Source organism: Brachycentrus maculatus, unplaced genomic scaffold (assembly GCF_059751285.1).
Source record: "Brachycentrus maculatus isolate JH-2025_06_01 unplaced genomic scaffold, ASM5975128v1 h1tg000119l, whole genome shotgun sequence".
Lineage (NCBI taxonomy): Eukaryota > Metazoa > Arthropoda > Insecta > Trichoptera > Brachycentridae > Brachycentrus > Brachycentrus maculatus.
Window position 1 is genome coordinate 1672029 of NW_028280872.1, and position 17751 is coordinate 1689779.

At 36.6% G+C, this 17751-nt stretch overlaps 1 protein-coding gene across 3 annotated transcripts in view; it reads left to right on the forward strand.

Annotated features, from left to right (window-relative positions):
- Set1 (SET domain containing 1) overlaps window positions 1-13684 on the forward strand; it is a 32080-nt gene extending 18396 nt beyond the window's left edge. For all 3 annotated transcript variants that reach the window (XM_088259616.1, XM_088259615.1, XM_088259617.1), the window contains 11 exons: window positions 563-693; window positions 1395-1536; window positions 2240-2360; window positions 3877-4064; window positions 4615-4997; window positions 6601-6826; window positions 7764-7896; window positions 9149-9359; window positions 10038-10338; window positions 11586-12101; window positions 12605-13684. In XM_088259616.1, the coding sequence (XP_088115742.1) occupies window positions 563-693; window positions 1395-1536; window positions 2240-2360; window positions 3877-4064; window positions 4615-4997; window positions 6601-6826; window positions 7764-7896; window positions 9149-9359; window positions 10038-10338; window positions 11586-12101; window positions 12605-12778 (2526 nt within the window). In that variant the 3' untranslated portion in view covers window positions 12779-13684. The remainder of the gene's footprint in view (window positions 1-562; window positions 694-1394; window positions 1537-2239; window positions 2361-3876; window positions 4065-4614; window positions 4998-6600; window positions 6827-7763; window positions 7897-9148; window positions 9360-10037; window positions 10339-11585; window positions 12102-12604) is intronic.
- Window positions 13685-17751: the final 4067 nt, after the last annotated feature.

Consider the following 17751-nt stretch of genomic DNA (forward strand, 5'->3'; position numbering starts at 1 on the left):
CAACACAATTGACAGTTGTTTTAAGAAAACAAAACGACCATGTCGTGTTGTTTTTTGCTACGGCAGACGCAAACAAATTGTATAATCTTCCCATTTTCAATTTAAGTTCTACTTAATAAATACCACTATTTCTTAAAAGTTTCTTGTGACACGTGTTTCGATGCATTCCGCAATGTTTTCAAACACTGTAATGAATTGAAAATGATGCGGAATGCATCAAAACACAATACATTTTATGAAATGGTGGTATCTACTAAGTAAAATATAAAATAAAAATGGATAGATTTGACCACAAAGTGACTGCCCGTGTGTCTCCAATATTGTTTATTGTGTTCTATGTGTTATATCTAATTCAGTACGTACATAACACTTTTCACAGTACGAACCCGGTTCATACGCTTTCCATAGTATGAAAGGGAAACATTTGCACGAAAAAAAAAACATTATTGCCAGAAAATATTTATTTTTTAAATAGCGAATTGTGCAAAAGTCGAATGCGAAAGATGATACTTTTTTTCTATTACATAATCATTTCAATTTGTTTAATTTGTCAAATAAACAGGAGGAGATAGTGCAGAATTCCGATACCGAGAAGGAGCCGAGTCGACCTTCCTTTGCAAGTCCTCATCGAACCGGGGGCTCCTACCTCACCACGGCCCGGAGACAGTCTTCCAGCAAGAGCAGCTCTTCAAGGTATATCCAATCTTACCATCTACATCCATCCAATCCCATAGTCTCTCGGAGATTCTGGTGTGCAGAAGGTCATGTATCTATATTTCAGTCGATACTATCTTTTTACACCTCTAACAAGAGTTATCATGGAAGTGCCCGTGATATCCTAATGTGCCGAGACATGAGGTAGGAGTCAGACATTGGGCTACAGTGTTGCCACTGGTACAATTGCACAAATCCTATCGTCTGAGATTTCGAGCATCTCACAGTGAGTCATCCCGTCCGTGACTTGGGCAAATAGTTTGCATTATGACAATGAGCCTGAGTGCTGCTTAGGAAAATCGTATTCCGACTTCTCGGTTTTGATTTGCCTGAGCCAAATATATTTTGAATTTATTTTTTATTGACTAACTCGCGGTGTTTGGGCAGTCTTGTTCAACTTTTTTGGTGACGATTTCTTGCGCCGTCAAATTTTCTCGCCAGAATTCAACTGTTTTTAAGTGGTTAAATTAGTAGCATTGTACTCATTAGCAGAGCTCGTCCAACTTACACAACTTTGCATGCGTTCATATTCTTCTTGCATTCATATAATTCATAATCAAGTTGTCACTTTGGTCTGGGCATCGTTAGGTTTTCAGTAAAAGATTTGTATTTTTATTACAATTCGCAATCTTTTCTAGCAAAAGTAACATTTTTCTTTACATATTGTTTCCTTGTGGCAGATCATCCTCATCGGAGAGTTCCAGCGAAAGCAGTTCCTCTAGTGACTCTGATGTGTCTCTCTCGAGAAGTAACAAGGAAGCGCAGAGACCTCGAATACCCACAGCCATTTACTCGGATACTGATAGTGACGAAGAAGACAAGGTGAGAATCACCAGTATTTAATATTAAACTCCGATTTGATCTCCGCAACAACTTTTAATGGAAAACTTTCGATAATTTCAATTTCAAGGATATATTTAAATTTCAAATAAAGTTACAAGAGAGGTGCAAAAAATTGATTCTTTGCAAATCCCCTATTTTTGTTTTTCAGGAAAAATATGAATCGCTTTAAAAACATTACCACGTGTCAGTATAAATATGAAAAATTATTATTTTAGTTATTGTCAAATTTATTTAATTTGAAATATTTTAGCCCATTCTAATCATACAATTTGAAATTGATGAGCTTTTACTGTATAAATTTACAAAACAGATTTATGGAATTGAAAGGGCTTTATTATATCAGTTAACTCGTTTTACTCTTTTCTCACTGAAATTATAAAACAGAAAGAAATTAAAAATTAAAAAAAAAAAAACTACAATCATTTGTAGTATGAAGTATATTTTTTCATTCAGCTTTTTTCTGTATTCAATACACCTCGTTTTGTATGATTCTGAAAACTTTATAAATTAATTTAACTTAACTAAAACTTTAAATGCTCTATACACCCCTGTCAGTTGATAGCATCGATATCCTAAATTTTCTTCCTTGTGTAATATGAATAGGTACTATGGTTTGTGTTCTCTTTTTTGGCTTAAATCTATGTTTTGTGAAAATGTAATGTGTTATGTACATTGTTTACAGCTGAAACTACCTCAACGGCCGACTAAATTGACGAAGGAAAGGAGAGAAGCGGCCAGAAGAGTTTACTCTTCAACTTCTGATAGTGATTCCGATGCACCTCCGGAAAGAAGAAAACCTCTTAGTAAGTCTCTCATCATTCATACAGCCCTCGCGGAAATCATTCTTTCTATCTCTCTCTCTCTCTGGTCTCAATCCTGCATATTAGTCTGCAGCAACAGATAACATCTCCTTCGCCATTCCAGTCTTTTTTCCGAAACCCTCTTCAGCCCCTCATAATTCGAGCAGCTCATGTCCTTGTATAAGTCGCTTAGGTATTCGCGGCGTGGGCGTCATCTGGCATTTATTCCCTAGATCGTCCCCTCTATTATCATGTGCAGGAAACCGTCTCTTCGGCGCGTCTCTTGGAGATAGTTGCGAGCAGGTGCTTTCCTTCATCGATCAATCGTAGCACCTCGTCGTTGGAGATGTGGTCTCTCCAGGATATCTGAGCATTCTTCTATAGGTTCATGCGTCACCACGCCTTTACGTCACGACGCAAGGTACATCCTCTCTAGTCATCTTGCCATCAGCGTGAACTGCCGCTACATTCTACATTAGTGCATAGTCGTTATAAAATTGTTAACCTTAAATAATTTTCGTGAATATAAAAACCTAGTACTAAATTTTGTAACCTTAATTTTGTGAATATAAAAATGTGAAACATTCAAGTAAGTCTATTTTTTAAATTTTCATCCATTAATAAAACGCAGCTTCTGAGGAGCAACAAATGAAGACGTGGATGCACGTAATTAGTGCAAACACACGTTCCCGATATCTGGTCATCTCGAACGCATTCAGCCATTCTTTCTATATATCCGGAAAATTAATTAGGTATTTTTGAATAAATGAGAGCTCTCATATAGTTAGGTTAATCTAATATCTTCCATATTTTTTTTAATAACCTTCCCCACCCAACGTATCTAAAAATTATGCATGGTCTGAAGAGGGAGATTCAAAAGACCCCAGTCGTAATCATATAAATATTATATGTAATGATAATATGAGGTTTGTGACAAACCACATGCTATCCGTAGCATATTCACAGATCGACTGGAAAAATTGTGAAGTTAGTGATTGGAAGAATGCGATTCGCAATTGCTGTAGTAATTAGAGTAATATAAATAAAATGTCACGGTTTAACATAAATAACACATGGTATGCGGATAATTCAACCATTGAATCACGCATCGATGGCTTTGGCTGTAGAACTCACTAATAATTATCAAAACAATAAATTGAATGTCACACATTTTGAATATTTTAAAACAAAAATGCCGTAGTATTGCTAAGTATTATTATAAAGATTAGAAAAAAATTAGATCAAATTTCTTGAATAGTATCAAGTCCTGTTAGATCCGGGTAGGTTAAGAAGAAAAACTAGTCATACTTGATTCATCTTAGTTGATAAATTCTTCTTTCTGGCTCCATCCCAACTTATCGTCTTTGTAGACTGTCAGGATCAGCTCTCCTCGTCCTCGGGTTGTAGATCCTTCCTATTAACTTTTCGGACCGTTTCCTTGGACGAACTTGTTTCCTCTGCTTCACTTAGCTTGATATATCCTATTTGATAAATTGTATTATCAAAATAATCGTTTCAGGTAAATCCCAAACCCCCCCTCCCATACAAGAGAGGCTCGGGTCGCCAATCCTGTCTCCGGAGGAAGATGAGGAGGCCAAGGTCCCGGCTGCAGCAGCCACCTCCACCGCCACCACCACCGCTGCAGAGAAGCTCCCGCTGCCCATCGACAGGATATACTCCGACTCGGAAGAGGAAAGAGAATATCAGGTGAGGAAATTCATTCTTCTTCTTACTTCCTTATCTGCGCCCAAAACTGCATAGGGTAAATAGGTTGAGATTGAGAATGAACATTTCTTTCCAAATCTAGCACTTGACAAAAACCAAAAATATATACTAAGTTAATTTAAATTTCCAATTTGAGAAAATCCATTTCTGATTTTGTTTTATGTAATGGACCTTATTTCGTGCATTTTTGTGTTGCTATCGCTAACTAAGATTTTTCAACTTTTTGAGCAAAAATTGGACCCTAACACATGTGATTTTTATCTGCATTTTTGTTTTATTTCTCTCTTAAAGAATTCAAAATCTGGCGTATCAACCTTTTAATGGCCACAAGAAAATTCTTTCATTTTTCCGTGCCTGTTCCAAATTGATTCTTATTATAATTTATATTTGTAGCAATAATTTTGTGATTTTCCATTTTATAACTTTGTTTCAATATCACTATAAATATTTTATTATAACTTAATTATAGTGATTTAAAAAACAAAATAATATTTTAATTATGTATTATATTAATTGAAAAATTGGAATGCAGGAAAAACGAAGAAGGAACACCGAGTATATGGAACAAATAGAAAGAGAATTCCAAGAGGAACAAGAGAGAAAGAGGAAAGAAGAGGAGGCCAAGATACAGGAGGAGGAGAGAAAGAAGCTGGCTGTCAGTCAACCCGCGGGGGCGGAGGTCCCGAGCGCGCCCAGCGAATCCGGTGCGGGCAGGAAGGCACAGAGGAAAAAGGACGGCAGGAAGAAGGAGAAAGAGAAGGAAAAGGAGGAAGACAAGACGGAGGAGACGGAAGACAAGAAGGAGCTGGTGCAGCGGCTGTTGGATGTGGACATGAAGGGAATAGACAAACCCAAAGAAGAGTACTCCGCCATAGAGGCTCTCATCAAGCTGGCCACCGCTGATACTCCTGCGATGTATGTTCAAATTTTTCTTTATTGTGTCCTTGTGTAGTGAGCAAGTTGCCAAAACTGAACAACTCAAAAAGCAGATGTATTTTTATTTTTTTTTATTTTTAATGCAGAGAAATATTTGTGTTTTTGTTATTTACACAAATATTTCAATTTCATACTATTTCTGTGAGCCTAAGCGGGTCATTATTAGAAATAGGTATCAAATTGTGGTAGAGTGAGTTCGAACCGAGAAACTCTGACTTTAGAGTCCGCGACACTAACCACCGGACCACAACCCGACACATTTTCAAATTGTATCCACATTTTTATATTTATACTGTCTCGTAAATATTGAACACTTTTTATCAATTAATTTTTCATTTTTTATCTTTGAATCAGTATTTTAATGGAAACTTCAAATGATATTGACAAGCATTATTCTAGAAAATTGCAAATTAATGTGATAGGTTTTCGTATTGATGGTTTTTAAACTGCGACTTACTACTTTTGAATTTTTAGCATACAAATTTTAATCATTTATCGATGTGGTATTAAGTTTGTGGAATAACATGATGATTTTAAAATTAAAATAAAACTATGTAATATGTAAGACAACTTTTTGAGTTTATCAAAAAATACAGTTGTTTCACCCGTCGATAAGAATATCTTGAGTTTTCAAGTAATTTAGTTTAGTTTAACTAGTCTTGTTTACACACATTGTTTGCGGGAAACTCTTAAAAGCGTCTTTTACATACTGTTAGTAGAGAGCGGGAGACGCTTATAAGCGCTCTATTTGCTTACTTTTGGTAGAGATCAGGAAACGCTTATGAGTGCCCTATTTTGCTTACTTTTGGTAGATCATGGGAGATACCAATAAAAACATTGTACAGATCGGAATTGGGTTTGCCGTTACTTGTGATTAATATATTGAGAGTCGAGTAGCAGACTGACCAAGTATAATTAGGGTTGGGGTGGATGAAAAAACCGCCTGACAACAATGTGTCAATAAACTCAAATAGTGGCCTCATCTAAGTGTTTAATTTTTATATTCAACCCCTTGTGTGATTTGCCCGATTACAATTTGGGTAGGTATTTTGCTAGCACAGTGATTTGCCCGTATCCAGTTCGGGTCATTCCCCACCAGTCTATGTATCGTATTCATACAGGAGAAAGTGACCAAGTGCATTGTTTTACAAAAACGCGATCATTGACTAATTGATATCTTACTAGCTTAATATTGCCCTGAAAAAATCCCAAAGGATTTTAAACTTGGAAGTATAATATATTGACTTGTTAAAAATGACTAACTGCATTGGTGTTTATTTTCTTGCCAAGCAAAAGTGACTTAAATGGCCCTCCTGAGCATTTTACGTTTTCGTAGTCGGTCACTTTCTCCTGTACGACTACGATATATCCATTCTTCCTTTGTTTTTTTTCTTTTCAAATATTGTTTATTTATGTTTTATACTGATTTATTATATTTCAAAATATGATAAGAAAACATAATAGTGAAAAAAAAGGGTGGCATTTTTTGACCCACTTTTTTCCAAGAGGTTGACCACAGAAGTGGTTAAAAGGCAAATTTACAGACTGATATTATATTTATCCCGCATTGTCACATTTCTAGGGACACGCTCCCCCCCCTGAATAGCTTGAAGAGCGAAGCCCCCAGTGAAGGTGGTGAGAAGGCTCCGAGCGCCAAGGCAGAGCGCGACCTGTCCTCGGAGGAGGAGACCCTGGACGTCAGAAGGAAGAAGCACAAGTCCCAGGATAGGAAGATGGCTCACGAACATCTTCTCTCCTCCGACAGCTCCAGTATGCCGGCGCTAGCTGATCTCAACGGTGTTAAAGAGGTAACATCAACTCAAATCGATAACACTCAAATTGATTATTTTATTAGAATTAAACACTTGAATATACCACTTTAATGAGTTTTATTTATATTTAGGACTAGTTTTGAAAACATCTTATCGTTTTCGAAACTAGTCGTAAATGTAAATAAAACTCATTAAAGTGGTATATTCAAGTGTTTAATTTTAATAAAATAATCATGTCATTCCACAAAGTTAATGCTGAATCAATAAATAATACTCAAATTGATTATTGGATTTAACTTTAAATAAATTAAATTCATTCTACAAAGACTAGCGAGTGTTTTTGCCTAGAATTTTCACTTATGAATTACATGAAATTATAGTAACTTTAAACATAAATAGTAAATCCACTCACAAGCAGGCATAGGCTATGAAACGTAAAAAGTTGAAGCCTGAGTGATAAGCGGTGTTGCATAAACTGTAACTAGATTTCAGAGTCACTTGAACGTTAGTCAATTAAAAAAAAATCCACAATGACTATAGACATTAATTATCTAAGTTTGTTTCGATTTAAAATTATGCTGTAATTATTTATTTAAAAAACAGTTCTAAGTACCTTCTTTTAAACGTATAACTCATATAGTACATATTTGCTTACTTTTTTCATTATCATCTTTTTGATTTTTTGTTTTCTGTTAAAATCAAATATGTGTAGTTTGTATTAGCACTTTTAATCTATTTTTATGTCTGAAATCTATTGTATTCTTGCCAGTGCCTTTTATTATAACCTAAAATAAAATGTATACCCACACACAGGCCATGCCTTTGTGGGATCTTTTTTTCTATAAATTAATATCATATATTTTTTTGTACTTGTAATTATAATACATATATTGTGAAATGCAAAAGAATTTAAAAATAAAGAAATAAATAAAAAAAATTATAATAAAATAATTCTGCGCTGTTTGTACTCCAGGTGTGTGGCAACAGTCAGTCCTCGGAAGGCGGGTCCAGTCCTGCGTCACAAGCCTCGCAGGTGGCCTTGGACCATCCTTACTGTCTCCCTCCGCAAACATCTCCCTCAGCTAATCATCTGCACCACGATCACGGTAAGCAATTAGTAATGTGTCATAGCATGAATGCCCAATATATGATAAATCACAATTTTCTATAAACCCAGGTAACATTTGACAATTCGCTCACTCCTTTCAAGAACGTCATAAATCAAAATACTTGATTTTTCAGGACAACGTTTTTAAAGTTTAAAAATATAATACAATGTATTAAAAATAAATATCAACCCACTTATTGAACTTTTTACTGTGCAACAGATCTTTTTAGGTAAAACCTGAAGATTTTTTCTCCATTTGAAAAATATTTAGTAAATTTAAAAAAATATATAAAAAATACCTTTTCTTCAAAATGCATAAACAACACTTTCTGCCCTGTAGCGGGTAAATATTAAGTTAAAAATATGCCTCTTTTACTGGGATATAGTACATTTTTTGGGCATTCCGAAAACATGCACAACTTAAAATTGACAATTTTTGATTTATGACGTTCTTGAAAGGAGTGAGCGAATTGTTTTTTTCTTGCGTTAAACACCGTATAAACGGTGTTTAACGCAAGATAAAAATCCATAAGGATTGAAAAATAAGTTTTTATTCAAAACACTTTTATGTTTTTTAAACAAAAGAGTTAAAATGAAAGGAAAAGAGTTTTGAAAAAATATGTAAATATATTTTTTCTATGTACAGTGGAACCTCTCATAAGGAGTAATTCGCATAGCGAGCAAAAAAATATGCGCAAAAGTAGCTCCCTTAAGGAGCGACATTTCGCATAACAAGTTACAGAGTCCCTTTTACGAGGCATTAACTTGTGAGCCGGGATTTCCACGCCAGTCAAAACAAAACAAAAAATCGCTTTACGAGTAAGATTTTGGAACGAATTATGCTTGTTATGAGAGGTTCTTCTGTATATTCTAAAAAACAAAAAAATATTCAATATACATTCTTTAGAAAAATCTCTCGACCTCTCCGGCGGTCGGCTGGTGATTGAATTCTGTGTTTGCGTTGTATCCCCTTAACATTGATATAATATATATTTTTTTAATTTAATATGGTTACAAAAGTTTTTTTTTTAATTTTAATTAATTTTCTAACATTTCTGCTTACAAACTCAAAATTTAAAAAAACGCAGTTCTCTCCAATAAAGAGACTGAGCTCTTGTGCTTGAAGAGGGACTTACACTTGTTAGTTATGTTTGTTGGTAACACAATTTATTTTTACCAACAAATAATTTACTTTTAATTTGCGCGAGCCTCCTACTATCGGTACATCATTGGAGCCCTCCTTTTGTCAGGATACACGGCCGTGGAGGCGGGCGAGAAGGGCGCGGCGGCGGAGGCCATGGACGTGGAGGCGTCCATGGCGCAGGCGCGGGACACCATCAGCGAGGAGGCGGCGCTGCACAAGCGGCGGCGCGCCGAGGAGAGCCGGCGCCGCCGCGAGGAGAAGAAGAAGGAGAGGGCCGGCAAGGCCGAGCACAAGAAGCTCACCGAGATACAGAACAAGTAACTTGGCATTTTATTTACAGTTTTTTTTCCTTCACCACTTCACATTCCTTAAATCACTTTTTTTTTTCTTTGTTTGTACCCAAAATATTGTGAATATAGTTTGTTGAAGTAATTACAACAAATCCACAAAAAAATATTCAATTTGATTTCGACCGCCTTGTCAGCCACCAGTAGCAGACACAAGACATTCCAATTGCGCCTTATCGGCCATCACAAAATGTCGGACATATACCTTGTTTTGAGTTCATTTTTTGAGCTTTCAAATTTGCACAAGCGTGCTGTTTAAATTCATAAATTGCTGTCCAGAGTGGCACGACTCCACGTTCACACTGACAAAATGGTTGACACAGTGCCATCTTTTGAATTCTTCTAATTGCCCTGTGTCGGTTACCCGTATCGAAGTTGAACCGTGGACCGAAACATAAATCATTCCCTATACAATAGTAAGAGGTATCATTCCCTATACAATTCTAATATATTCAAATAATAAAATACCAAACAGTAAACAAAACAGTGCGAGTGATATGAAAAATAGTCCAATACGTGAAATGACTCTGGCGACGCCTTTTTGAAGTTACAGTTGACCGACAGTCCGCGAAAGGCAAATGCCGTGTCCCGACGACAACGGGTTAATACATAATAAAAGTTCCTATATCTGATTATGCACTACCACAGGTTGCACGAAGAGAAGTACGCAGCGCCGGCGGATAAGGCGCCGGCCGCCCTGGACAAGGTGGTGTTCAAGGCGCGCGACGTCATGGCTGAGATGCGCGTCATGTACGAGTTCCTCACTAAGGGCATCGACGCGGAGGACATCCTGCTGCTGAAGAAGTCCTACGAGATCCTGCTCTCCGAGGATAGCGAGGGCTACTGGCTCAACGACACGCACTGGGTGGACCACTGCCCCACCGACGTGCACTACAGCCCGCCCAAGAAGAAGTCCCGCAAGCACGCCTACCAGACCGAAGAGTTGCAGGTCACTGCTCAATTATACAATCACCACTTGTCTGTAATACTTCAGCCCTCTTCTCTTGTCCAGTATTGAAGAGGGGCCTCCCTCTTGGACTTCCACAGTTCTCTGTTGGACGCGACTCTCTTCCAGTGTAGGCCCGTCACTTTTTCTAGGCCTAGGCCTCCAGTCAAGCACCGCACTTTGTCCATCCGTCCTCAGACATATCGCTCATTCCTTTCAAGAACGTCATAAATAAAAAATTATCAATTTTCAGTTGTACATGTTTTCGGAATACCCAGAAAATGTACTATATCCCAGCAAAAGAGGCACATTTTAAACTTAATATTAACCTGCTACAGGGCAGAAAGAGTTGTTTTTGCAATTTGAAGAAAAGGTATTGTTTAATTATTTTTTAAAATATACTAAATATTTTTAAATGGAGAAAAAACCTTTAGGTTTTACCTAAAAAGATCTGTTGCACAGTAAAAAGTTCAATATCTGGCTTGATATTTATTTTTAATGCATTGTATATTTTTAAACTTTTAACTTATAAGTTTTTTGATTTATAACGTTCTTGAAAGGAGTGAGCGATATGTGCCACATGAACCGCCCAGTTCTGCTTTAGTTCCGCGATTCTTTGAGCCACATCTGTTACCTTGGTCTTTTCCCTTATCCAAACATTCATTTTTCGATCCCTAAGGGGATATGTTTACTCTGGTTAGTGGAAAAACCGGAAGAAATGGAAATGGAAAGAAGGGGAAGAGGGGACCTATATCCAGCAGCGAAGGTCAGAGGGCTCATGAACATGAAGATGAAGGGATATGTTTAGCTGAATTGTTGGGTAATATATTTAAAATTAAACACGGTTTTTGTTGGATTGAATTCTCCATTTATTTATGTATATTTTAATATGTGACGCGTTTCATCTTCTTAGGACATTATCAAACACAAAGAGTGTTTGATAATGTCCTAAGAAGAAGAAACGCGTCACATATTAAAATATACATAAATAAATGTAGAATTCAATCCAACAAAAACCGAGTTTTATTTTGAATATTAGTATATTGGTAAATATATTAATATTCGAAATAAAACTCGGTTACCCAACATATTAATATATTAATATGTTGGGTAATCCCAACAATTCAATATGGAATTCTACCAACTGTGCAGTTACAATAAATAGATATGTTTAGCATTCAGTTGTGTTACCGGAGTTTATAAGTTAAGTTTTTAAACAAATTTAATTATAAATAGTTTTAATTTTCCAGGCGCATAATACGGGTTCGGCGAGAACCGAAGGCTTCTACAAGATGGACTCGAAGATCAAAGCCAAGTACAAGTATCACCACGCGAGGAGCATCGCCCTCATCGAGAACCCCTCCAACCCGCAGCCCATGGAGAAGGTGAAGCTCCTCTCCGCCAAGATGCAGGGCCTGTCCAGGGAGGCCCGCTCCAACCAGAGGCGGCTGCTCACGGCCTTCGGCACCGACACGGACTCGGACCTGCTCAAGTTCAACCAGCTCAAGTTCCGCAAGAAGCAGCTGAAGTTCGCCAAGTCGGGCATCCACGACTGGGGGCTGTTCGCCATGGAGCCCATCGCCGCCGACGAGATGGTGATCGAGTACGTGGGGCAGATGGTGCGGCCCATCGTGGCCGACCTCAGGGAGATGCACTACGAGGCCACGGGCATCGGCAGCTCCTACCTCTTCCGGATAGATCTGGACAACATCATCGACGCGACAAAGTGCGGCAACTTGGCCAGGTTCATCAATCACAGCTGCAATGTGAGTGTCATCTTTTGTTCTCATTAATACGTACATATTGCGAGCATACTGCCAAAAGTAACCAAGTCAATTTGTCTGATTTTCACAAAAGTTTATTCCAATGGTTAAAAACTCACATGATTTGTGAATTTGCTGCAAATATTGGAGTTTAAGGTGTCACATTTGCGAAATCTCAAAAGTTTTTTGTTGGTTGTGTGTTTTGATAATAAGTGACGTTCAATTACCGCATTATAGGGTGTTAATTTTTTCAAATTGTATTTATACATATTAATCAAAGAAAATGACTGAAATGAGTCATTTAAATTAATATACAATTTAAAAACATTAACCCCTTTTAACGTTTCCTCCGATAAAGCGGTTTTTATAACGTTACAGGGCGGTTTACTTTAATAATGTTTCAACCCAATCTTCCTTTGCCCCTCGTCCTTCCAGAATCTTCTCTGCCTCTCCGCTGCGTAGCGGGTGTTTCCAAGTTTCATTTACAAATTGTGTTATTTTTGCAGCCAAACTGCTACGCCAAGATTATCAGCATCGAGTCGCAGAAGAAGATTGTGATATACTCGAAGCAGCCCATCGGAGTGAACGAGGAAATCACCTATGACTACAAGTTCCCCCTGGAGGATGAGAAGATCCCGTGCCTGTGCGGCGCCCCGCAGTGCCGGGGCTTCCTCAACTAGAGAGGGCCCCCGCACCGCACCTACTCCGTACACACCCATCAAGTCGCGTTAGAAGTCTCTCTGCTGGGAATCGGGCCCTTATTACTAAAATTGTACTCTCAAAATGTCTGGGCTGGCATTCGGAACGTTTGATTTGTCTCATATAACATCCCTCCATAGTGTACCTCTTTGGTTACTCTACATGATGTACAGTGTTCGATTCTAGAAGGATTAAAAAAATATTTATTTATTGATTTGGCAATAAAGTATAACTTTGTGATTGTATTGTCCGCATAATTCGTTCAGAATCTACTCGCTTTGCGAAATATTTTTTGTTTCGACTGGCCAGAAGTTGGGACTTACGGGATCCGGGGCTCACAAGTGAATGTCGTGAAAAAGGGACTTGCCCCTTCTTTGTAACTCGTTATGTGTAATGTGGTTCGTTAACGGAGCAACATTTTTTGGCTTCGTTATGCGAATTACTCTAATGAGAGGTGTTCGTTATGAGATGTTCCACTGTAATTGGTAATCACTTAATCAAGAATTTCAGCTCTCTGTTTATAAAACTAACAAGTTATTACAATAATCTGATCGGTGCTCTACCCACCATTGGATCCAGGTAGGGGTAAGAAAAAGGAAAAGAAATTTTATATTACTTCTGAACTGATATTTATAAGTGCACTTTAAAACCGGTTATGGATCCTTATTGTCGATGGTTATTTTTTCCCAATCTGACACTTGACTCATCTACGCTGATATAATGTTCGGAATGCCAGCCCTGATTTATCATTATACGTATTCTAGAGAAATGTTTTAATTGTGATAATATTCAATAATATATGTTTAATCTTTTCTCCACGTCTTTGATTTAAGCACCCAGTGCCTGCACTCATATGTGGGGCTGTTTTCAATAAAAACTAAATAATTTATTTTATTTTATTTAAGTTTTTACTTAGTAAATACCACTATTTCTTAAAATCTGTTGTGATATGTTTTGATGCATTCTGCATATTTATCAAACACCGTAAAACATTGCGCACACATTACGGTATTTGAAAATGATGCGGAATGCACCGAAACACGTGTCACAATAGATTTTGAGAAATAGTGGTATTTACAAAGTAAAATGGATAGATTTTACCTCAAAGTGACTGCCGAATCAATTGATAAATATTTAAAAAAATTCATTCAATTTATAAAGTTTCTTGATATTGTAAGCCTGAACATATCTCAAACTGTATTTGCAGTATTGTTTTATACAGTAGAACACTCAATATTTTATTTATTATTGTCGTAATGAATAAATAGCATCGCACCATACAAATATTCTGTCAGCAATTTGTCAATCACCGCGCTGAGTAAAACTTATAAACTAAGCTCAACTCGTGGAAACTTTGGAGCCTAATCTATATTACTACTGATATTACTTATCTATATCCGTATCTCCCTATGTGAAGCATATGGAGTCCATAAACTGCCTACAGGCTCCTCTGACGGCTGGCTGCATCCTCCCAAGTCAGGTCCGAGTACCAAAGGTCAGACAAGAACTGCCGACGGATTTTCAGCAGTGTACGTTCTGGGCAGCGGGGACCTGATGCCTTGCAAAAGAGGCAAGCCTGATGGCGGCTCTCGGGAGGCAGCGTAGCCAACTGAATGGTCTTTTCTTGGCGAGAGTAGTGACCATGGGTTGCTGCTCCTATGCCGTATTTCCTTGTTCCTCATTAAGTCTAACCACCGCATGCCTAAAATTCTTCGCTGGCATTTATTCTCAAAGCCGAGTAAATACAGACTTATGGTTGGTATGGGCCCTTGTGAGGTGCTATGTTTCACAGCCGTATAAGAGAATAAGAGCTATATAGGCAGCATTTGGTTTTCACTGATTACATAATCAATCTCCAGACAACCATCATACTGTTGAATCTATATTACATTCCAACCCTTACTCCTTAAATCCGCACCCAATGGCGCATAGGGCGCTGCATCGTATAGAAGCAGTGTTATCTTGATTGTTAAATACACGAAGGAAAGGTGATCAGCCTTGCGCTTCAGGTCCAGGGTCATATTAAATAAATATTAGACTGAAAAATCACTAATATTTATTTATTTGACCCTCTTGGGAATTGAACCCGGGACCTCCAGCATGTTAGCCTAGCGCTAACCGCTACACTATGGAGGCGGATATTACATTAACCTAAATTAAATACTGAAACAATTCTAAATAAAAAAAAATTAATCTTTTAAGTGTGTATGGACCCACAAAAATCCTAGCTGTGAAGAAAGAGCTTAACAACACTTAGATTAAACAATAAATAAAAATATTTGAATGCACCTGGTTTTGTGTGATTCTGATTTGACTTGTGGCACCTCAGCCATTTGAAATTCACTAACCATTTGGATGGAAATTTGATAAAATAAATTGATTTGATTGTTTAAAAAGTCATCTATTAAGATTATTATTATATCATTGATTAACACATTTCGAACGGGTGTTTTTTACACCTGTGGGCCGCTGGCGACAGGATTTGATAATTATGTACAAATAGTTAACACCACAACTGGTACATTATATTCATATAAAAACATTAAATGTGTAATTCCTTATTTTCTGACATTGACATGAAGCCGGTTCAGAAGGTAAAAATACCCTTCCCGTCCTTAAGCATCAATCGACCGAATGGGTAGAAATACCTTTCCCGTCCAAAGTGTGTTAAAAGTGTTTCCATAATTTGGTCCAAAATATGACTACCGAATCTAAAAATTGATCTTTAAAAAAAAGTATTTATATAACGTAGAACGGGGCTACTTGAACTTTGATGTGTTACTTGAGCCCAGTACAAAAAAAATATTTAGATTGTGGTATCGATTGAAGTATCGAGACAATAAGTGTCACCTGTCAGGGAAACAATGAATCATGTCGATACATTCATTATTGTAGAATAAATACAGATTTTTTTTTTGTACTGGGCTCAAGTAACACATCAAAGTTCAAGTACCAAGTACAATATGTAAATACTTTTTTTACGGACCTTAGTCCGGGAGGTTTATTCTAAAGAAAAAATGATCAGTATCAACATAGTGTGGAGAATTCTATCTTTTCCTCTGGATTCCTATTTCTAACTGCTTTGGCATTTTGAAACTGGATCTGTACGCCAAAGCAACTAGAAATGGAAGTCCAGAGGGCTTTGGATGTTAATGCTATCTACGCCGCATAGTTAACGCGTTGTCTTTCTTATGGAATAAACCCCCAAGCTCGCAACGCAATGTGTTATTTTTGTAATTATCTAGGTTATTTTCTACGTACTATATGCCTTATTTGTGTATTGAATTAAAGATTGTACATTATTTTTATTAAACTTTGATTAATTACTGATATTCCTTAAAATGCTAAACAAAAGGGTGAAGACTGACCGGAGCATTTCGTCATTACGTAACATGTTACGATGCGAGCATTCATGCAGTCAGCACAGCGAGCCGAGCGCTCCATCCATAGTTTCAGATGCTTGCTGATGCTCGCCGCGAGCAATATTACGACATTATTTTACGACGAAATGCTCCGTTCAGTCTGCACATTCAGATATTGATATATTTCATAAACTAAGAGAGAAGAAACCACCTTGGCAATTTGAATTCAACTGGTCTTAACCAGGATTCCAACCTGGTCAGATGCTTTTTCTAACTAAGTTAAGCAGTCATGTATCCAAACTGAAAAAAATATAAGAAAAGCCTCTTGGTGGAGTGATTTTGAACACCCTCTAGTCAACCATGATTTTTCTCTCTTTGATTGTTCATATGCTATGTTTAGCATCTTCATCATAACGAATCACGTGAATTTGTAAAACTTTTAATATCCATTTTTTATTATTTCAAAATCAAATCATTTTCCTTTATATTGTTAACAATTCAAGCAAAGAGACTTCTAATATAATATTGTTGATTGATGCAATCGGATTCAAGCAAAAATGATCTTTATAAAACATGCATCGACCAATGTCAAATAATTATTCTGCCATATCAAAAGGAATCATTGGCATTTCTATGTATAAATATAAACATTATCCATTACTGTTTCTAATAATACTGACCCTTTTCAAAAAATTGTTTGGAAGGAAAAACTTGTGAATAGTCAAAATCGTAAAAAAGTATTGTCAATTCATCACCCGAATGCAGTACTATCTAAGGATAAGCGGTAAGCCGCATATGAGGAAATTTTTCAAGGTAGGCAATTCAACTTTCCGAAATGAGTTCTCTTAATCATTTCGCTGTATTTTGTTTTGAATATTTAGTTTTATTTTGTTTAAATATCTTCAGTGGAACCTCGATGTAAAGAATCTCAAGGGGTTTTGAAAAAAATTGATATACCAAGTGGTTTGTTATATTGAGGTTTACTCTTTTATTTGTTGATCTGTATATAACGAATTCTATATAATTCCATACAATCAAACCTCATTAAAACTTTTAATATATGTGGTAGAGAAATAATATAGTAAACACATTGTAATAAAAATACATTTTACTAGTATGTACACAGTTTTATTATTAATATCACTGCTGTTTACTGAAATTACGAATGCATACAAATATTTACATACACTTAAGCTTACTTTGGTTACATGATACATGAATAAAAACTTAATTGACTTAGGATAGTTCTGCATTCAGGTGACGAATTATAAACATAATACACAGTGTAAAGCATGATAGTGGGCAATTTTAAAATGACTGAAAAAAATCTATATTTTAGTGTCACCAAATTAAAATAAACAATAGTCGGAATAATCTATTGTGACCCATGTTTATTTGCTTTGAAGCGAAGAAAAATAGTTTTTTAGTCAATTTAAAATGAACTATTATTATGCCTCACCTTCATCAATGTAACTTTGTATATCCAACATAATATGTGCGTTAATGACGCATTTATATGATGCAAAATGTATGTCTCAAATAATATTCAGTTTGTCTAATAAATGTAACTTATTTATTAAATTTATTAGCTA